This window comes from Tasmannia lanceolata, unplaced genomic scaffold, assembly GCF_043159265.1.
Source record: "Tasmannia lanceolata isolate RefF3 unplaced genomic scaffold, GAP_Taslan_0.1 ptg000002l, whole genome shotgun sequence".
Classification (NCBI taxonomy): Eukaryota; Viridiplantae; Streptophyta; class Magnoliopsida; order Canellales; family Winteraceae; genus Tasmannia; species Tasmannia lanceolata.
The window spans coordinates 54,610,439-54,632,870 of record NW_027518679.1 but is presented as its reverse complement, the minus strand read 5'-3'; the positions used below and the strand labels follow the sequence as shown (position 1 = coordinate 54,632,870).

At 37.8% G+C, this 22,432-nt stretch overlaps 2 protein-coding genes across 4 annotated transcripts; one reads left to right on the top strand and one right to left on the bottom strand.

The window, feature by feature from the left end:
• Positions 1-7,271: 7,271 nt before the first annotated feature.
• Positions 7,272-13,623, top strand: LOC143879302 (NAD(P)-binding Rossmann-fold superfamily protein). Of its 2 annotated transcripts, none has more exons than XM_077381644.1 (7): positions 7,272-7,439; positions 7,661-7,760; positions 8,478-8,566; positions 8,800-8,855; positions 11,652-11,798; positions 12,939-13,064; positions 13,167-13,623. In XM_077381644.1, the coding sequence occupies exons 1-7, from the start codon at positions 7,333-7,335 to the stop codon at positions 13,445-13,447; spliced, it is 906 nt and encodes a 301-aa protein (XP_077237759.1). In that variant the 5' UTR covers positions 7,272-7,332; the 3' UTR covers positions 13,448-13,623. The 2 variants fall into 2 exon arrangements, with proteins under 2 accessions (XP_077237759.1, XP_077237751.1); XM_077381636.1 differs by having other exon boundaries at positions 7,277-7,439; positions 7,649-7,760.
• Positions 13,624-15,793: 2,170 nt separating this feature from the next.
• Positions 15,794-22,299, bottom strand: LOC143879295 (uncharacterized). Of its 2 annotated transcripts, XM_077381622.1 has the most exons (6): positions 22,096-22,299; positions 21,897-22,002; positions 21,541-21,641; positions 19,182-19,837; positions 16,527-16,650; positions 15,794-16,189 (listed from the first exon to the last, which is right to left on the bottom strand). In XM_077381622.1, the coding sequence occupies exons 2-6, from the start codon at positions 21,969-21,971 to the stop codon at positions 16,150-16,152; spliced, it is 996 nt and encodes a 331-aa protein (XP_077237737.1). In that variant the 5' UTR covers positions 21,972-22,002; positions 22,096-22,299; the 3' UTR covers positions 15,794-16,149. The 2 variants fall into 2 exon arrangements, with proteins under 2 accessions (XP_077237737.1, XP_077237731.1); XM_077381616.1 differs by lacking the exon at positions 22,096-22,299 and having other exon boundaries at positions 21,897-22,081.
• Between the last annotated feature and the right edge of the window lie 133 nt (positions 22,300-22,432).

Genomic DNA, 22,432 nt, shown 5'->3' with positions numbered 1-22,432 from the left:
CCCAGGAGAAAAAAAAAACCCGGCAACCTAACGGAGCTGACCAAAGACTAGTGTTTGCACACAAAACAACATAATTTAGTGTGTGAATCTTTTTAAAGCTACGGTCTGAAGGGAAATAATTGTGTATTTGACCATTTGATTAGTTTTTTTTTTTTTTTTAATTCAAGAGGGGATTTAGTATTATTGGAAAGGGAAATGATAAATTTACACATGACAGCCAACTCCACTGTACGCGGCAATCAGGCCCATTGAATCCTCCCCACCTTAAGTAAATCAGTCCCTACTATGCAGTCATAGATACACTAGAGGTGGCTGTCCTAAGTAAAAATAGGGGGGCTGATATATCACTTCCCTATATTGGCATCTAAAAGACAAAAAACACACTGTTGGTGATTATCATTTCCCGAGATTATAATTTATCTCGAAACGATAAACGTGTCGGGGGATTGGGACCTGACAAACTGATACTGTGGGAGAATGATACAATGAGACGACTCTCATAGAAACTAAAATGAGACTGGCCCATGTGCCATTTGAACCGATTTCAGTGGCCCCACACGATAATCCAGACCGTTAAGCTCAAAAACCCCACTGAAAATTTAACGAATATCATTTGCCTTTGTAATTTCTAAAGAAATTTAATGGATATCTTATTTTCAAAAAAATAAAAAAATTCCATGGAAAATACGATTCCAAGGTCTAGTAGATTTGCAGTTTTCCTTGGAAAAAGCAAGAGAAATTTTATATCTTGGAAAGATTTTTTTCATGAACAGTGAGCTTACCAAACAGTGGATAAATCATTTTCCATCGAAATAAACATATAATTTAGTTTCAGACCGCCTACAAATAAAAGTATTATTTTTATAACATGAAAATGTGAGAATCAGTTGGAAAGGTGGTGCACTCAACATAAATTAAGAGAGCATGCTTTGTCACGAAGCCTTAGTTAAATAAAAATAATATAATTTCCGTGGTTTCATCTAATTTGGCCGTGGGCTCGATGTGGACTCTTTCTAACTAGAAAATTCCAAGAAAATCCATTCAAATATGTGAATTTTTTATTCGATATTTGTCGGAACATGCATCTTGCACATGCGATCGTGCATGAACGAGGAAGGAAGCATCCCTAGCCATGGGAGCAACGTAACAGCAACTCGAGGTTGAGTTTCTTGGACCTCGAGTAGGATAGAAATTCATCATGTTTGGACGATCTCTATCCGTCGGATTGATAAGTAGATATATCCGACGGTCTAGATCGCATTTAATCAGGATTATATGGGTTTTGTGAGTTCAAGGTTGGGGTGCAACTTGGGTTGTTTTTTGGGAATTCGGGTTGAGCTTTTACAATGAAATCGGGTCGGATTCAGGTTGATTCTAATTCATTTTTTAAGCAAAACCTCAAATAGGCGCAAAAATTGCATCCCTAGTTAAAGGTGCTCGTTCTCCTTGGGATAGCAATCCCTGGAATAGCTATTCCTGGAAAAGCTATTCCAGGGATTGGCTATCCTGCATAGATAATTTTATCTCTAATTAACCCCTTCGATTGGCCACCATGCATGTACAGTTTACTAAGCCTATCCGACGTTAAAATAAACTTTGGGTTTGCTATCCCATGGAGAACAGCCTTCTCAGAGAGACTTCTTACGTATTAGGAAACTAGTAAAAATGCACGTGCTCCGCATGTGTGATTGAAGGATTTTATATTTTAGAACATTAAACTGTAAAAGTCATATTTCATTAAATGATAAATATGTCAGTTTCAATTATTAAAGTTGTTTAAAAATGCATGTTGATACTTATTGAATTGATAGCAAATATATACATTTTCAATGAATTGAGAATTACCTATAGATAAGATTTTGGAATCTTATATACAGTACAGAACATTTATTCAAAAAATAAAAAAAATAAACAAGTCGTTTTGAAATTCTTGATTGTTAAGATTTATTCCTCTATAAATGAAGAAACAAAATAGAAAAAGTACTTGGGTTTATATGTTTTTTTGACAAACCGTGTAAGCAAATATTTCTGCGACGAGGTTCGCGAACCATGTTCAGATTCGGGTTTGATGGAGCAGATCAATTATTGAATCATCTACCTGTCCAGTATATGTTGCACAAAAGAATATTTCAGTTAAATTCCATTTTGAGTTAATCGGTTCTAAGGCACTCCAGACCTTCAATGTGAAGCATATTAAATGATCCAAGAGAGATTAAAAGATGCTTGTAGCCTGCATGATTGCTAGCTTACTTGAGCTTCTTTGTGTCAAAGTATCATATGAGCAACTTGGGCCGGTGACCCAATAGCTCATCATGTGTTGGGTTAAGGATTATACTTTTACAAGCTTGGCTGATAAAATTAATTTAACATCAGTTTTTTTTTTTATATTTGTCAATCATGAATTTGAACTAATCCTACAGATTTGACTGTAGATTTGACTGTACAGGTTAGACGAAGCAGAATATTTAGAGCACAGAAAACTAAATGCATACCTTCTGATGGTGCCATGGAAGCTTTTGTTGGTGGCCTTGATGATGCAAATCTAGAGATCCAACCACATGACAAATAAATGTAATTACATACAAATTGAACAAAAATGTCATATATCGAAGAAATACAGGAATTCTCGCTAGAAGAGAAGGAATTTCCCCCCTAAAAAATGCAGAATCTAGCCAATATAGCACACCATAGAGTTTAAACAAATAGATGCAGAAAATAGGAATTCAATAGAAATTAAGGACTTTATTTATATAGGGAGATTATAAATTCGCACCCCCTGTAGGATAATTCGCACCCCTTATGTAACGAATTGTGGAAGACTTTAACACTTTTTGACATCAAATCACATTAAAAGGGGTGTGAATCATCATACAGAAGGTGCGAATTTATCATCACCCTTTGTATAATAGCAAAAATAATTTATTTTCTTTTTGGTAGAAAATCAGGGAAAAAACTATTAAGTAAAAAAGAATTTTTCTTTCAATAGATGTCAGCTACGGAGTTTCATATCTCAATGTAATTGCATGTATTAGTTGACAAAATAAATCTTCTGCAAGAAAAAGTAAGAAAACAAACAGACCTTTCACAGAAGCCACTATTTTCTTCCCTTTTGTCTAAAACTTGGTCTACTCAGACGAGATAATAATTGATGAAGTTAATTTTCTTCATATTTAGTAAAGTAGGTCAATTTTAATATACTTAATAAGGGAAAAAAAACTAACTCAAATATATACTTTGCAAGATTAGAGGAAATCGACTCAACGGAGTCAGTAATTGACTCGGGAGGGTTTTTAAACAGTGGTCTAAAACATCAAGGTCATCTAAATCTAGTAGTTTTTTTAAGGCAAATTTAGGTGAGGTCAAGTTTGAAAATTTTCAGGGTATGTTTTCACTCTAAAGAGAATGTAGGTCTCTTTGCATAAAAAAAACTTGAAATTGGTTAAATTTTACTCAATCATCAGGTGTAAAATAATAAATTTTATACCAAAACAGAGTCTCTCTTTTCTTTCTAATGCAGCAAAGAAAACATATTTCATCCCTGCAATGAACCCGGCCAAGTTCTGAAGTAGGCCATGTTGGAGCCAGGTAGGAAAAAAGGTGGTTGGAAAAACACCCTTGAAAAAGGGCATTTGCAAATGACAGAAAAGCCTTCTCTGTTGTAGACGGCTGGGAATAAAGGAAAGGGCTAGGCTGTGGGACATGAATGGGAATAACTACAAAGTGATGAAGAAATTAACCCATGATTCTCGCTTTATATATAGTGTAAGGATATCAAAAATTATTGTACGGACGACATGATAGGACGATCCAAATCGTCCATCTGAAGGGACGCAAGGTAAATAGGTCGTGCACAAAAAATCACTTCTATAGGATGAATCCAACCCTCCGCACTATAGAGGAACTGCATATTATGAAACATTTATAGATCAGAGGGCTAGGATCATCCTATGGAATTGATTTTTGGGTAACAATCTATTTATAGTATGGTTGATGCAATGGTTAGCCACATAGCATATTATGGTGGCGGCCACCAAATAAATGGGTCCGATCATCATGTGAGTGGGCCCAATTCTCTATATCACTTATCACTTGGATGACCTCCTCTCGTGATGACATTTACATGTTGAGTCAAAGTTACCAAAATGCCCTCATTTTATCGTCGATTCCCCTTCATAACCTAACTATCCCCGTGGCCCACACCACCCTCTAAATTAAAGGGGAGTGGTGCTCTTAAAAGGGTACTCGGGTCATTTCCAAATAAAATGCATGCCATTGTGAAGGGGCGATTCAATAAATTTTAAGGGTGGGATCATCAACATAAAAAAAATAACAAGCTTGAAAGTCATAAAAACAACTTCCAAGAAAAAAAAATGATATTATATTGCCGAGATTTCATATGGTGTAAGCCCGTATAGTCCAATATTTTTTAAAAAGTACTGTAAGGGCCACACCGTAGGAATCTAGGATGATCCAAACACTCCATCTGATGGGCCACAACGTACATAGGCTATGTCCCAAAAATGATTTCCAACGTTCCAATCCCATCCTTCCTCTATAGATCTGAGGGCTAGGATCATCCTACGTAAATGATTTTTTTTGTAGACAATCTATTTACACTGTGGCACATCAAATGAAATGTTTGGATCATCCTATGGTGGGCTGTCACCATATAAAAGCTCTTATACTGATTGGAAAAAATATTTATCTAGGGTGAGATAAATTCGAACCTTCACACCCCTTGTAATTATATTTGAAAGATTCATGGCCAAAGAATGGAAAGTGAGAGACCCAAGAAGGAACAACTAATGCTAGCAATTCCAAACCCATATAAATCATCCTTTCATGAAGGCCATCCAAACCCAAATTTTGTAACCAAAGTATATTCTCCCCCAATGCCGTGGGTCAAAATTGTAGTAGAGGTAGGGGGACGAAAACATAAAAGGGGCCACGTACCCAACATCCCATCTCAAAACCCCTCTCAAAATCAAGGATTTGGAACTACTGTACTGGGTTGTTTTATCACAGCAGATAAATTGTCTAGAGGGTTATAGGTTGATCCAAACCGTCCATGTGATGGAACACAACATCAATCGGTTGTGCCCATAGAATCATTTCCATAGGTTGATCCTAACCCTCCAATCGATAGAGGTTTCCATAATTGTTGTTCTTCTTTAGGTGCTCGGAATCTATCAATATTTTGAAAATGTCCTGCATGAGTAATATGAAGTAGTCATTTCTTTATTGTCATATGTCTCTACCTCTTTTTGGTAGTTTTTTGCCGTAATTGTCATAGATAGTTACCCTATGTTGGTACTTTTCGTATATTAGATTACGAATTTAACCTCAAATAATTTCCCAAAGATATAGATGTCAGATATCAGCAAAGGGGTTAATGATAAAAGAGTCTGAAGTGTAAATCCCACCCAACGTACATGGGCACCAAGATATTTGTTGCCAAAATGGCAAAAATGCCCTAAAGGAAGTGTGAAATTTCTTAAAGCTTTATGCTTTATAGTTGGGATTTAGGCTGAAGTGAGGAAGAATTTAACTCATGATTCACTTTGTTGCCAAAATGGCAAAAATGCCCTAAAGGAAGTGCGAAATTTCATAAAGCTTTATGCTTTATAGTTGGGATTTAGGCTAAAGTGAGGAAGAATTTAACCCATGATTCACGCTTTATATATAGTATAAGGATTATAAGAAACTGGGTGTCATATTTTTGGTAAACATCTCTAATGGTTCAGAAAAAATAAGCAAAAGTTCACATTCAAGTGTGAGAGAAACATGGAATATTTAAATAAATGAGGTAAAATTGTACAGTTCTCTTTTTTCCCATAACCAAAGTCAGCAATTGATAAAATTACACTCCAAAGGCCTAATATAATTCATCTTGAAAGTCTTCACCTGCAAGGCCTAATATAAACACCAAAGGCTTTTGTCCTTGAACATTGGGCATGTTTAGAAACGCAAAGGGAGAGGAGATCATCCTTCTGTTGCTGCTTCTTCGTATCATGTCTTTCAGATGAACTTATTTTCTTACCAAATATCATCTCGTCCAAATCATTCACGATGCCTGTCATCTTTGTTGCGCTCCCGAGGCATCATGTTCACTCCTCCTATAAAATCACATCTCACTTCAAAATGCATTGAATGTGACATTAATTACAATCGATAACTCCCCTCTGTTCCATGTACCACCTTCCCTGAAATCGGTTTTACCTCTGCTCGGTTATAATGTTTGAGAGTCCTCAGGATATATTAGCTCATCCAGATATTGGTTCGCCAGATCAATGGCTCAATAGCTATTCATCATTGCCAAGTGTATGGTGGAGAGTGAAACATAAGGTGGAATTGACAAGCATCAGAAGTACTTTCCAATTATCTAATTTCATGCAGTTTTGGCCTTTGTTAGGTGGAAATAAACAAACAGGGAGACACCCCAAAAGCACACATGGAATGATCCTAAAACGGGTAGCACCTTCTCCAATGCATTCATTTCTAAAGGGTGTGCTCATGTATAACTATTTGCTTGGCAAAGCTCGAGAACAAAAAAAAAAATCTCTGTTCTAACCATTGGAGCATAGAACTTGAATACTTTCTTGTGCCCAGAATTTAACTGGGATACCGGGACGGCACCTTAAATTTTATTAATAAGAAAAAGGACAGTGATAAATTGACCCCCGTATGTCTTAAATCGACACGTATAGAGCAGTGCTTAGAGAGAAAAATGGGTCGATTTATCACAGCCGTAAGAAAAATTAGTTATAAAATAGAACCTTGCTTAACCCAACAAGAATCAAGAAGAGGGAAAATAAAACCCCTTTACAGAGAAAAAGCCATGATTTAGGGAAATGATTTCAGCACACACATATTTTGAAACATGCTCTCACTTGCTTGTCTTTTAGTATTTTAAGAGCTGTAAAAAGGTTATTACGATTCCCAAAAAGCACTTTCAAGCCAGTAAAATTCAAAATGACAAGCAAGGTAAGCGCATGTATCAAAGCTTGGTTGTGCTGAAATCATCTCCTTAGTGAAAATTTCTAGTTATGTCATGCATCAGTTTCGGACTCGTGCAATGAATACCCGTATTTTTCTAAGTGGGCCGGGTATTTTTCTAAGTGGGTAGAAAAATGGGGGCAAACCCATCAAAGAGTTGTAGATAAATATGGATTGGATCATTGAACAAGTGGTCCCACTTGTATCAGTGGCACAAATTCGAGGGTCATTTTCGTCATTGCACCCCTGCGTACGGCTCCTCCATCTAAGTCTGAAAGCACTCTCTGTGTTTTGTGTGTACAGAGATTGTTAGCGACCGGTGACTCCATACAAAAAATGTCTTCCATGTCGGTAGTCGCTCCGATTTCTCCTCCGATCTCGCCCAAATTATCACCGATTCCGACTCGGACGATCCGATTCTCGCGAGTTCCAACTCAGACTCGGTCTTAAATTATCTCTCCTCATTTTTTTCTTTTTTACTGAAATTTCTGGACTGAGCTTAGGTTCTCTGTGTTTGTTATTCTAGTAGCTAAATTTTTCTTATTTTCATTCTGGGTTTATGATACAAATGTTTGAAGCTTTGTAATTTATGGTTTTGTTTGTAGGGATTTGAGGATATTCCAAATAAATGACATATTTTTCTTAATCATAGGTTGTTGTTTAGGAGTAAAGTGAGATGCAGTTATGCTGCTGCAGGAAATGTAAGCGAAGATTATTCATATGGTGGTCCAATAGATGTTGTTGCTGATGTGAAGGCTGAAAAGGTCTGAACTCGAAGCAAGTACTCTCAATCAATCATACTTTTTTTTTTAAACTTTCAACAAATTTTGCATTTTTAAGGTTCTAGGTTGCATTTGGATGTACACTTATACTGCAATTGGGTCCAATTTGGGACTTTTCAGATTGTAGTTCATACAAATTGCAATCTAAGAAGTCCCAAATTGGATTGTAATTGCGATTTAGGTGTGCATCTAGACGCATCCCAAAAGAGTCTGAACTCAAGTAGATACTATCGATCGAACCTTTTCTTTTTTAACTTCCGACTGTTTTTGCATTTGGAATGTTCTAGGGTGCGTTTGGATGTTTGATCATGTTACATTGGGTGCAATTTGGGCCTTTTCAGATTGTGGTTTATACAAATTGCAATCTAAGAAGATACAAATTACAAACAAAAAAAATACAAATTACACTGCAACTGCAATTTGGGTGTGCATCTAAACGCATCCAAAAAGGTTCTGAACTCAAAGCACACATTCTTAACCCAACTTTTTATTTTTACCTTTTTTGAATGTTCTAAGGTGCGTTTGGATGTACACCCATATTAGAATTGGGTCTAATTTGGGCCTTTTTCGGATTGCAGTTCATACAGATTGCAATCTTAGAAGGCCCAAATTGCATTGCAATTGCGATTTGGGTGTGCGTCCAAATGCATCCCAAGGGCTGTTAAAGAACAATCATATAGTTTTATTTCTGTGTATTAGGTTGTAGTGTTGGGGGGCAACGGTTTCGTTGGTTCTGCAATATGCAAGGCTGCAGTCTCCAAGGGCATCGAGGTCGTCAGCTTAAGCAGGTATATGAAAGCTTTAACTGGATCTTGCTTGACCTATTTTACCAAAGGGTGCATTTTTGGTGTTCACACAAATTGCAGTTTTTCTGTACACCCATATACACCCCAAATCTTTGTAGAAAATTACCCTTCCCTTTAAGCTGTGTTACGGTTCGAATTCCTTTAATTTCGACAATCTTTATCTTTAATTCCAGGTAGATTGAGTTTGGAATATTAAAATGTGACAATGATTACAGGTCGGGGCAGCCTTCTTACTCGGATTCATGGGTCAATCAGGTCACATGGGTAACAGGCATGATTATATTTTCTTCTATTTTTGACTTTTTATTGGCGTTCAAGTTGCACTATTTGTTGCATGCATATTAATTTACTTGAATTGAAATACTTCTTTAAATGCATTTCTTGGAAATATGTGCTCCTTCTGTCATTTGTGAGAAAAAATCTGAATGGTGTTAGACCAGGTCTTTCCTTTGTTTTAGGATCATTAAAGTTGTAGTTTGTCATATAGGGAAAGATGTCAACCATGAGCCTAAGTTTTGGAAATTAGGTTGTAAATCTAAGCATGCGTTTGGACGTACACTAAATCAGGACTTGGTTGTGATTGTGGTTTATGTTGCATTCAAAAAGGCCCAAATTCTACTGGGGATATGTCCAAACTCTCCCTAGGAAGTCTGATACCAAGTTTTTGACAGTCTATAGCTAAATTGTAGAAGCCATCAACTTTATGAGAATCGGTATTCTAGGGTGCAAATAGTTTTGGGTTACCCTTGGTTCATTGTTAAATGCTTTTTGTACCTTGATTCATTGGTTCATATTTCGGTATGTTCTTCATATGTTGGTTCTCTCCAAGTCCCCCTTGTAGCACAAAACTACTTTCTGATCTCATTAGTAAGATGCCCTCAAATCTCAATGTGCTCAGGTTTTCCTCGATACGGCCATCATGTTTCACCTTTAAGTATTCAACTAGAATGTGAATCTTTTAGTCAAGCCCTAGCCATTCTTGGCACCGTAAGAAATTTACATGGTAGAACTTAGATATCTCAAATGAATATCACCATAAATTCATGGCTCTGCTATACACCACTTGAGATTTACAAAATCTTGCATAAGCCCCCAATAGAACTCTCATCCTATTTCCAGTTTTCCACTGTCTAGCCTCCACTCATGGGAAGTAGATACTGTCTGAAATACAATTAAAGGACCCAAGGATCTTTAGATGAACTTTTTTTTGAAAGGTAACAAGTATTTTTTCAATAGAAACAGAAGTACAGCAGGAGGACAAGATGTCCCCGTACAGAGTACATCACAATCCTAGCAAACGAAAGCATGTGACAGATCCCCTCCTGATCAAACATGAGCAAAACAGAAAAGTAACACCAAAATATTAAAAATAGGCAGCTATTCCGAAACAGCTGATGAAGAGATTAGCCGAAATCAGTTATCCAACGCCTTCTTGTGGAAGAGATTGAATCATCTCAATTCAAGTTACCTTTCTCAAAAAAAAGAAAGAGAGAGATTGAATCATCTCAATGTTTGGCTTCACCACACCTTCCTTCACGAAACAATCGGCCATCTCATTAGCAGATCTCCTCATGTGTGCGAGTTGCGGGTTGATTGAACTCACAAGATCCCTTATTTCAGCAATTAAGTCATCCGGCTTCCAAGCTCATGTGCACTTATTAGGGGCCCAAGCCAAAGCATTTCTTGAATCCCCTTCAACAATAAGAGGGCCCAAATTATGCTCCGCACACCATCTTAATCCACAAAGTAAGGCTCCAACTCCAGCTTCATTTGCATCACACACCCCAGTCGGTCCTGAGAAAGACATCAAAATTGCGCCATTGGAGTCACGAATCACTCCAATACCGGCTTGGCCCGGATAGCTACCATCAAAGTTCAACTTAAACTAACCCGTCGGATGTGGGGTCCATTTTGGGGTGATCTATTTGAAGCTTTAGACGAACTATCTTTAGACAAACTATTTGCAGCTTGGAATTTCAACCCTTTGGCCAAAAAGAGGTAGAATTTTTTGGCGCTTAGCGTTCCTGGCTAATATCTGGGTAATTTGGAAACAAAGGAGCAATTACATTTTCAATAACAAGTCTAAAAGGGCTCAATACATTTCCTCCAAGGCTCAAGTCTGACTATTTCTTGGCCAAGAGTGATTACTTACTTTAGAGGTATCTCATCCTACGCCTTATGGTATTTCTAGAAAGATGTTTGCAATATCCAGGAAGTTTCTTCATCTCCTTCTCCTCGGTGCAGCCCCCGCCATGCCCCCCCCCCCCCCCCCCCCCCCCCCCCCCATGCGTGCGGGCTAAGCTGGAAGGTTTAAACTCAACTTTGATGGCTCTAGCCTAGATAACACATCTCCTCGGTGCGGCCCCCGCCGTGCCCCCCCCCCCCCCCCCCCCCCCCCGTGCGGGCTAAGCTGGAAGGTTTAAACTCAACTTTGATGGCTCTAGCCTAGATAACCCAGGGCAAGCAAAAAAAGGGAGAATTCTAAGAGATGCAGCCGGATCCACCAAGTGGGCCTTTTCTTGCCCAATTGGAGTGAAGGATTTAAATCAAGCAGATGTGCAGGCGTTTCTTCATGGGATCCGGTTGGTTGATTTTAAAGTTTTCAATGACATCATAGTAGAGGAAGACACTTTAAAGGTCATCGGATGGATAAAGAGCAACCTTTTAGACTTGTTGATGTGATTGAAGAAGTTTTGGAACGTACCAAGGGTCTTAGGATGCACTTTCAGCATGTTTCAAGATTGGCCAATAGGGATGCCTATTATTTAGCTCGATCTAGAGTAGCTGGGCCATGGCTGCAGCTTCCCCCCACACCCCTTCTCGAGTTTTGTTTAATTCTATGTTTTGTTTCTTATTGGGCAGAATAGCTGTTTTGTGATTGTTTTAATTTTCTTCTTGTAATTTCTTCAGCCCAACCACATCGATCTTGGGTGTTGTATATTCTCTCTCTGATTTTAATACAGTTGACTGGCACCATTAAAAAAAAGACCGGGTCTTTAGTCTCAAATCTCACATGCATAATGTTTCTGACCATTATATGTCTTAATCATCTCTCTGATTTATTCAGGAGATGTTTTCTTTGCAAGGTGGGATGAATTACTCGTTGGGGCTACTGCTGTTGTTTCAACTCTGGGAGGTTTCGGTAATGAAGAGCAAATGAAGAGGATAAACGGCGAGGCCAATATTTTGGCAGTAGGTGTGGCAAAGGATTTTGGTATGTGATTGCCTACGTTTCATAGACTCTATTATGATTGTGATTATATAGTTTATCCCCCCTTTTCAAACATGAAAATTTCTCATGGCGCCTTGGTAATAGAAGGCTTGAATTAAATGTGGACACTCTTCTGAACTATAATATGCTGAATGCTGCTGGTTGCCAGAAACTATTAGGGTGGGACGCATTTGATTGTGGTTTTCTACTCTGTACAAATCCTTAAATTAAATCTAATGATTTGAAGAGATTATGGAATTTTTTTTTTTTGTCGAGTGAAATTATGGACACTATAACCAGAGCTTTCAATGGGCTATGGAGAATTCTGTTGCTATAAGCAGCTAAATGAGATCAATATGTCTTATCCAATTTTGAGCAGGACTACAAGGAAGTGTGTTTCCCTTATAATGCTTATCAGATGTAAGAATTTCTAGTATGAGCCCAAATTACTAGTTTGAACCTTTCAAAACGGAAAAAGAACAAAATATAATGAAAGATTTAGCCCGGGCAGAAAACATGCAAATGAAGAAACTATTCATTTTCAAGAAGGTATGTATTGAAAATAACTCAATAAATGGGAACGGATCAAATGGTTGCTTATGCAAAACAAGGTCATGGATGGCCAATATTCAGTTGATGTCTGATCTGACATGGGACCTAACGTAATCTTTCTAGATTAGCCAAGTAAATGCCTGTTACAAAAGAGTGAAAATTCAAAGCAAGAGTTGGTTTTTCAATTCTGGGCCAAGTTTTTCATTTAAGTGGAGGAAGGTGACTGTGTTAGCATTCTTAATGCCAAGCTCCCCACGGATTCTATAACTTTCAGACTCTCTTGAAGCCTAATTGGTTGCAGAGGTTATTAGCTCATTTCTTACACCATATTGTTGAGCTTTTACGATCCCTTAATGAAACTGCCCTGTGAAATGGAGATGAACAGAACCATCATATTCTGGTTGTAGATCTCTTTCTTATTAATGAGAAAGATTTTGTATGATTTTCTTATTAATGAAAAGGATTTTTGCTTGTTAAATAAAATGGTATTTCTTCAGTTCTTTCTCCATGACCTAAGTTGTTTGCCTTTCAAATTGCATTATATTGAAGACTGAAGAGTTCATTCTGTTTTAACAATCTCTTCCTTTGCAGGAGTTCCAAAGTTTATCTTAATTTCCGTGCATGATTACAATCTACCTTCCTTTCTACTTACTTCGGGATACTTCACTGGGAAGAGGAAAGCAGAATCAGAGGTCCTCTCAAAATACCCAAGCTCAGGTAAGACTAATTTTGCTCATCTTTGATGCATCTATATTCCTTGTTTTTTTTTTCACTTTCTATTTTCCACAATTTATTGTTTCTGAAGTTTGAATCTTCCAGGAGTTGTATTAAGACCGGGTTTCATATATGGTAAACGAAAAGTGGACGGATTTGAGATCCCACTCGATGTGATTGGGGAACCCTTGGAGAGGTTTTTGAGTACAATTGAAAACTTTACTAAACCCTTGAGTTCTCTTCCTGCTTCTGATCTTCTATTAGCACCACCTGTTAGTGTTGATGATCTTGGATTGGCGGTAGTTAATGCTGTTACTGATGATGATGTCTTTGGCGTCTTCACAATTGAGCAAATCAAGGAAATGGCAGCTAAAGTGAAGGTGTGAATCAGGTGAACTCACTTGAATATCTAATGCAAGAATTTGAATATCCATGGATTGGGCGGTTCCATGCAGTCCCTGCTTTACCAATTAAATGTATTTGTAAGAAGCCAATCGCTTACTTATTGCTAAAACATTCATGTAAATTGAACTGCTTAATTAATTTAGTGTTCTTGACATGATTTTGAATGTTTTGGGGCTCGGGCTTTGAGCTATGTGGATATGGATGTTCAGTTTGGTTTAAAAAGATTTTCCTGTTCATTTTATACTATAATGGTTTCAAATCACTCCTGTTTCTGTACCTTTGGACAGTTAACGAGGGCTTCCATTCAAAGCTTATCACACTTCTCCTTTCGACCTTTCACCACCGGGTAGTATGGTCCTTCTAAGTCTTGAGTGAAGTTCGCTTGCTAGATCAAGGAGATAGTTTATAGTTCCCTTCCTTGACGTAGTCTGAGTCCTTCTAAGTCTTGAGTGAAGTTCGCTTGCTAGATCAATGAGATAGTTTATAGTTCCCTTCCTTGACGTAGTCTGGGTTGGGCTAAGTTACCCACCCGCCTTTCCTCACGAGTTTTCCCAGAGCTCGAGGTATTCTCCTACCCATGGTTTTAAATTTCAGTTTCGGTACCCATTTCCCATTTCGGTCTCTGCCAAAATCCGAAATTTCGGTCCGACATCTAGTGACCGTTAAAAAATATTATTTAATTACGCATAGAATTTCAGCTGAAATTTTGAGAAAATATTATTTAAATAATAAAACCGACATTTTTGGGCGGAGTTTCCAAGATTTAAGGGTGAAATTTCGTTAAAACCATGCTCCTACCTAAATAGACATAGCTTGCCTTACCACCATTTCAGAGCCAAGTTTCCTTTTCTGATAGAGGGGAGTAGAGATTGTTTTCGGATCGCTTAATTCAATAGCCCAAAAAATAGGTGGTATTTGGCTACGAAGCATAGTTAAGCAAGAGTGGAGCTATTCAGTGAACGGGGAAGCAAAAGCAAAGTCTCCATGCCAACATTGAAGGCTTCACAGCTATCTTGAAAGAAGAGCCCTGTTAGAAAGGGCCCTTACGAAGTGGGCTCTCTTACTAATATAGGGCTCCTGTTCTATGAATCTAGTCATCTAGAGTGTATTAGCAGAGTCTAGTTTCTCTATTTTTCGCTGATAGAAAGATAAGCCGTACTACTTTTAAGAGCAATGCTTCAACAGAACAGGACCTCATTATAATACAATGTAGCATCCCGCTAAAACATAATGGGCCCACATTTGAAAGATGTGAACCATTCATTTGATAGCACTTGATTTGGATACCAAAAGGCCCAAAAATCACATCGATTGCTCAATCACCAACCCTCTAACATTTTGATCAGAAAGTTAGGATCAACCTACGGAAATGCTTTTTGGGGCACAACCTATTTAGGCTGTGGCCCATCTAATGGACGGTTTGGATCATCCTATGGTGCTGGCCATACCGTACTTTTAATAAAGTGAGGAGTGTCCTCATCAAAATACGGCAGTGCGGATAACATTTCCCAAAAACATCTTAAAAAATACGGCAAAAATCCAAATGACCTGCATTTTTTGGCATCGATGTTGTTGGACTCGAGAACGCCGATAATCATTAACCCATTTCAAAAATGTATTGTTTTGTATTGAATGTGACACCCTTGCTTATATAAGTACTTTCATGTTCAACAACAGCAATTACAAATAATTATTAGATGTTAGGATTGGAGTTTGTCCGATTCTTGGGCCATAAGAGATCCAAAGCAAGGTCTATGAGTCTATCAAGTGAACGGTTCATTTTGGATTTTGAGAACCGATTATCTGTCCAAAACTCTGATTATTGGACAAAAAATAAGTTTATTCTCATCAGTTGTTCCAAGCTGCCACACTTACTAAGAGGTGCTTTACTGTATTTTAATTTATAAAAACACTCAATTTGTTGGACCGTTAACCGAAAGCCGTGCATTAGGGAATCCTAACCAGCTGATATGGAGATTTTGCCTTCTCATTTTCTAAACCATCCACTTGGTAGGGCAGAACTTTGAATGGTTACCGCTTGGAACGATCTCAATGGGAAGTTTTTGGGCACGGCTAATCAACAGTTTGGCCAAATATATGAACAATATGAACACCGAACAAGTAGTCCCCATCTGTACTTCTGCCTACCTTTATTTCATTCAGAAAAGATAGGTCTGGAAACCATATATACTGTATCGAATAAGCAGCAGCTACTCATGTCATTTTATGTTGGGGAAAAGGAGCATCACAAGAAAATTCAAAATGTATCCTACCCAATCCCAATTGTACTTGGGTACAACTTGGAAATGGCCCATATTGCAAACAGATTGTTGAAGCAAAAAATAAATAAATCCTTTTCCCTTTGAGGTATCAAAGGTTCTTGAGCCATTTATGCATACAAAATGTCACAAAATCCATCACAGGCTAAGAGGTATCAACTGCTCTAGAGCCATTTAATGCAACCAGAACTGATTGACAATGTGACAACGTCAACGATGATGATAGTCATGATGGATATACAAAGATTCAACAAAAAAAAAAAACTCCATATTAGTGAAAAAACTCCATATTAGCCATTGTTTTCTTGTGATGAAAAAGTGCCCATGAGCTAAACTGGTATCAACATTGTACCAAGCCAATTGCTATAAGACAGATAATGGTTACCCATGATAGAAGAAAGATGCTAAGGTAGGTTCTTCGCAATTGACTGTTCTGAAAGATACCTGCATAATGAAGAAAAATAAAGGATTTCAGATTATTAAAAGCCTGATCAACAGAGAACTAGAAGTCCTTTCAAGAATTTCAGTAGTTTAGATCACTCAGATATCTACAAATTCACTTAGCTCTATTCATGTGATGCCTTTGGTCTCTTTCTAAATAAAATAAATTAACTTTTATAGTGTTCAAAGCTTAAGATCAGCTTACATAGTGAGAAAGACAATTTAATCTTTATAGTTTAGAGAGAGTGAGAGTTAAATAGAAGGAGAGAGAGATGCTAAATCAAATCGGCAAAAAACACATAATATCATACTCTGATTCATAGCTGATATAAAGCCTTACTTGCCCATGTAAAAGCCTGCAGAGTACCAAGCATTCAAAACTTCAGTGAGGTCTGTCTCCGAGCAGATAGCTTTTGATAATTGACCTTCTGGTATAATTGAACTCTCTTTCTCTTTTCCTTTTTCTGTACAAATTAAGAAGGCAAAAGAATTATTAAGCCGACCCTTTGAATTTCACAATTACGTCCTTCAAGAGTATGATGCAATATCAAGACTAGAAGCTATGATATCCAGATACGGATATGGATATGGACACATGGAAATAATACGAATACGCATTTTCCAAATTCTAGGATGGATACTAATATGAATGTCCCATACCATGAGATAAGACACAAGACAAATAAATAAAATATCATAAAACCTAATGAGATTTAAGTTGGAAGATGGAACTAATGGTAATTTTAAAACAACATCTATAAGCTACGATTTCAAACTTATAACTACAAATACGACACTAACAAGCAAAAGGAATTATAAATTTATAATCAATTATAAGAGTGGCGTATGTTTCAAACATAATAGCAGAAATATCAATGAAGTATCCGAGTATCCGAGTATGAGTATCGGTATTGTAGCATGCCAGACACGGTATCACAGACTAGAAGTATGATTGTATCTTTTAGGGGCATGAAAGGTAATGGAGGCTGGAATTGGCAGGTTGCGTAAGGAAAACAGAAGGTGATTTAGATTGAGAGGAAAGAGGCTTGCAGTTGGAGTTGTAGGGTTCTTTTCAAGGGGAGAAGAGTTAAGGGGATTGATCATGTTAAGGGCAGGGTAGAGAGACAGTAAGAATAGTTGGGGATGGAAATGTCATAATTAGCTATGAATTGACATTTGATTTTAAATATAATGTCAAAGAGTGGTGCTCTTTTTTTTCTTTCTTGAATAGCAAGAGTGGCACTCATTGTCAAAGAATGGCCAGAAAATATAATTCTTTGGCTCTAGGCTAGCATGGTGAATGATTTGATAGGAATTGGAACTGATTTGGTTATGGATTAGGGACGTAACTGATGCAGGACAATACCTAAATGAGGGAATATCCTACACTCCTAATGGGATAATGGGTTCTACGAAAGTTTAGGGCTAACTCTTAAGAGGCTAAAGACACCTACTGGTTAACTAGGGTTGATTTAAGGCAGAATTAATTGGCAGACAGCAGCAATATTGAGGCTTAAATTTGTATTAAATAATGAGAAAGAACACAATTAGAATGAAATAAACCTTAAACAAATTAGTCAACAGTTAAAGGGTCCTTCGGTAACTAGTTAAAGGCAAAATTAGGCTAAAACGGGGTTTTAAACGTGCGACCAAGTAGAATAATTAAAGTTTAAAATATGTTAACATAGAGTGGACGCCATGTGGCATGTGGCACAACACATGTGGTATATGTAGCATATGTGAACGTCCATCTCTCATGCAAAAAGCAGTCATTCTCCTTCCCACGATTCTTTCTTTGCTTGTAAACTTTAAATCCTCCTCCTTCGTTGATGTCCCCATCAGTAACAAGTGGTGGTCGCATTTCGAGAGCCACAAAGAGATAAAGGTGCAGCTGCAGTGTGCTCACTTTGATTTTGATGGCTGTTTGCCATACAGGAGAGGGCCATTGGGAATGAGTAGTCTGATCAAAGGTAATTGTGGCATGGTGAGAAATTGCCTATGCGGGGCCTATTGAGTCAAGGTTAAAATGAGCCAGATGAGTGTACATTTGTGCAATGCTGGACAGACTTAAAGAGGAAAGGTTTCTTAATTCCGGCATCAGTCACTGATTAGTAATTACGGAATGCGGTTCTCCTTATGTTAGATGGGTAAGCCGTGAAGAACTGAACTCATGGTCGATAGCAACATAGCAGATGTTGTAAAAGAGATACATACCTTTGTCACCCACTTGAGGTCCCTCTTCATTACATTAGTTGGTTAGACCAATGAGATTGCAGACTACATTGCTCCCATGGTACTATGTTTTTTTTTTAATAGCGGTCTCATGGTTATATGTTATAGCTCTGTTTTGTATATAATATTCCAATTCTACAAAAAGTCTATACAACAATTAAATAGTTGTTGCAAGAAAAGAAAAGTACTGGTTCCCTAATGCCTTAAGTTGATACTTTATTCTTTTTTTTCATGAAATGAAATTAAACTGTTGAAAAGTACTGTAGTTGAACTGATGCTCGCATGCAGTTGCTTACCGATACATTGTCCACCACTAACGGAGAAATGAACTTCAAAACTTGCTGATTGAGATTTTAAGAAATGTTCAGATGAAGAAGAAAAATTCATAGAGAAAATATAATGCAAAATTCCACCACAAGAAAGATGCCGATGAGTTGTGGTATCCATTGTTGGTTTATTCAAGGTCATGACACAGACTGTTCCAACAAAGCCAAAAGAGTCATAAATATGTATATACGCATATAAAAGAACCAATAAATCATTGACCAAGTAAAGTGGTGTTGTTTTGGCTCACTCCTTTCTTGTCGTTTGTCACCTGCCTAGACGGCATTTTATCCAAATACAAACACAGGCTAGAAGACAACAATAAAATAATGGACGTGCACCATTGAACAATGACAAAGTAACAGAAGATATCCAAAATTTCAGATATTCAAATGAAAATAAAAATCAATTAATATCAGTTGAATAAATATCTACTCACCTTCACAACTATTGGAAGTCATGGAGGTTAATCCCTTCATGGAAGAAATTGCTTTTTCGGCAGCTCCCATTGCTATCTTAACAACATTGTCATCTTCAAGAGAGGATCCCTTCATTGGATCTGTTTGTTGCATGGCAATAGCAGGAGTGCCATTTGTAGCAACCCATTGACCACCCACAGCACAAGGTGTTGAAGGCCATGAAACAGGTAAACAATGGCAAGAATATGGGTAACAAGAAGAATAAAATCCAGTGCATGAGGAATGATATGAAGGGGCTTGGTGCTCCTGAGAAGTGGAAGCATTCCATGGTGCACAAGAACCAAAACCAGAACCTTCAGAGTAAGATTGATAATTCCCGAGACTTGCTTGATGAAGTTGTTGTAAAACCTTTTGCCTCTGCTCCTCAAGCTCATAATACTGGCTAAGTAATTGAGTATACTCTGGAGACTGTAAATTTGAATTGCCCTCAAAAGTTTCTTGTGTGTGAGGACCAGTGGACGAATGCATGTATGGTTTGGGGGAACATGGTTCTGCACCCAGAGGATTTTCTTGAATTGGTCGTAATTCAATAGGTTCTGTTGTACTGTTACAGGGCGCACATGACTCTGTTGCACTGTTTGATACATTATTGTTGTTATTATCCTGCTCCATATCCCTTTACAAAAGGAACAAGAAAGAGCATGAATTAGTACACTGATAATCTGAAAGTGAACTATTACCATAAGAAAAACCCTGAAAAAAGAACATAATGGACTTAAAGGAGAGCTTCCACAGGCTTGCAGGCCGTCATTTGGGTTCAACTCAACTCAACTAAGCCTTCGTCCCAAACTAGTTGGGTCCGCCTAATGAATCCTTTAGAAAATTTTCATGAAGAAGGTGAAAGGATCTACCCGGCTCAAATTGACTAAGTCTAATCCTGACACTAGTTGGGTTCGTCTAGGATCATTTTCTTCCATTCTCTCCTATCCAAGGTCATGTTCTCTGTTATGTTCCTAGCCCTCAAGTCTTTCCTCACTGTTTATACCCAAGTTGTTTTCGATCTGCCCCTAGCTCTTTTTACTCTATCAACTTGGTTCCATCAACTTAGCACGAGTCACTTCTTCTCATTGGAGCATCCAAAGGCCTACATTGGATATGCCCAAACCATCTTAAGCGGTGCTCTCTCATCTCCTCCTCAATTGGTGCTTCCCGTACCTTTTTACGAATGTCTTCATTTTTAATTCGATCTAACCTTGTGAGGCCGTCATATAGGCTATGAAAAGAGAAAAGAGTGTCATTGTCCTCTAAGATAAAACTTTTGGATAAAAATAGTAGGGAAGTGATGTATCTGTCCCTTTTGATTACTTGGGACACCCAGCAGCAGTGTATCAATGACTGCAGAGAGGCAGTTCATGTCACAAGGATTCAATGGGGCTGATTGCCACGTATACTGCTGCTGGGTGTCCCAAGTAATCAAAAGGGGCAGATACATCACTTCCTAAATACTAGCATGAAAAAGGATAATATGTACACGAGATTAACATTGTCACCCATTTGCATCAAATTTACTGCAATGACAACCCCTTGGGTTGGAAACAATAGATGTGTTGAACATATACGTGCACACACACGCACGCACACAACTCCTTGCATTGGAAACAATATATATGTTGAATATATAGTAATTTTGCATGGATGCTTAAATCAGAAATCATTTTAACGAACTAACAGCAACTGGGTTTAGAATCAAAGTTTGGACTACTCAGTCGAAGCAGGACTTTACCTGCAATCCATCAAAGTTTGGACTACTCAGGAGAGAGAGAGAGGCGTGGGTGGGTGGGTGGTGGCTAAGAGTGGTCTAGACTTTCATTTAAAACCTAGTTGTTGGCATCTTATTAAAATGATTTCCAATTTAATCATCTATGATAGAATAACATTCACATTGTCTGTCAATTATTGTACTAAAATAATGCAAAATTCTATCTATTAACTCAAAATGCAGTATCCTTAATTGTAAACAATCACATCTCAATTCATGAGATAGCATGCAGCTTAAGCTTGGAGCCAAAATTACATCCTACATGGCATAGGACCAGTAACATCCTCAAACAAGCATGCAAATATGACATATAAACTGTTAGGTCAAGCAAGGTTGCTCGAAGCACTACACCCTAGGTATCTAGTTTGGAATACCTAGTTTGTTGCCTCCAGCCCCTATATATAGAGATACACTAGGGTTATTGACTGGTTAATGGACTCTAGCCCATGTAGGCCCACTACACCGGTCCATTATCTTATTGGGCTTATATTAGAACATAATTAGGGTTATACTATATACCCACATAAACTAGGCAGAAACCCTAAATTATATTAACCTACCTCATAGTTTCATCAGCAGTAGCAGGCCCATTTTCATCAGTGCCACTAATAACTTTTTCTTCTTCAGTAGGATTGTTTTGATAACTTGTGCTATGCATTACCTGTAAACAAATAGAAAGTTATCTCCAAATGAATGCTAGTTCTAAACAAGAAACGCATAAGCCTAAAACTATTCAAACGAAGAAAACACGAACTACAGAACCCTAAATTAGAATCTCAAACGCCCGAGAAAAATACACAGAGATTTCTTCAACTTAAAAGTCTAAAACCCAGATGGGTAACCTAAACCCAAATTAGAATCCTCGTATAAAAGCTCAATAAGTATATAGAAAAGGTGATGGAGAATAAAAAAAGACCTTGTATTTGGTCATTGCGTTGTCGAAGGCATTGACGAGGGCAGAATCGTCCCATAGATCCGTTTCTTTTCCCATTTTTCCCTTCAGAAATTCGTAAGTTTTCCCGCTAAGTCCAGTAAACACGAGGAAATGAGAAATGACCTAAAATACTCTTCCAGTTTTCTTATACAAAGAAAAAAAAGGAAGAAGAAGAAGAAACCTCGTTTCCTCGTGCTTTCTCGGCTACACGTGTGCTGTCGCTCGTGTGTAGTGGGTAAGTAACCATCACACCGCCAGTATGGTGGGCCCATCAATATTATAGAAAACTATCTTCTTGATTATCTTGTTGGTATGATCAATGTTTGTACTAATGCTTAGTCATAATATGGCCTACCATATTACTGGTTTGGATTTGTCTACCTATATGGTGAATGGGAGTTTTCTCTTGTGTCTACTGTCTACCTATATGGTGAATGGGATTCTTTGGGGATTAGATTTAGGGCAGTGATAAATCGACTCCCAAATATCTTAAATCGACTCCCCATGTGTCTTTCTCT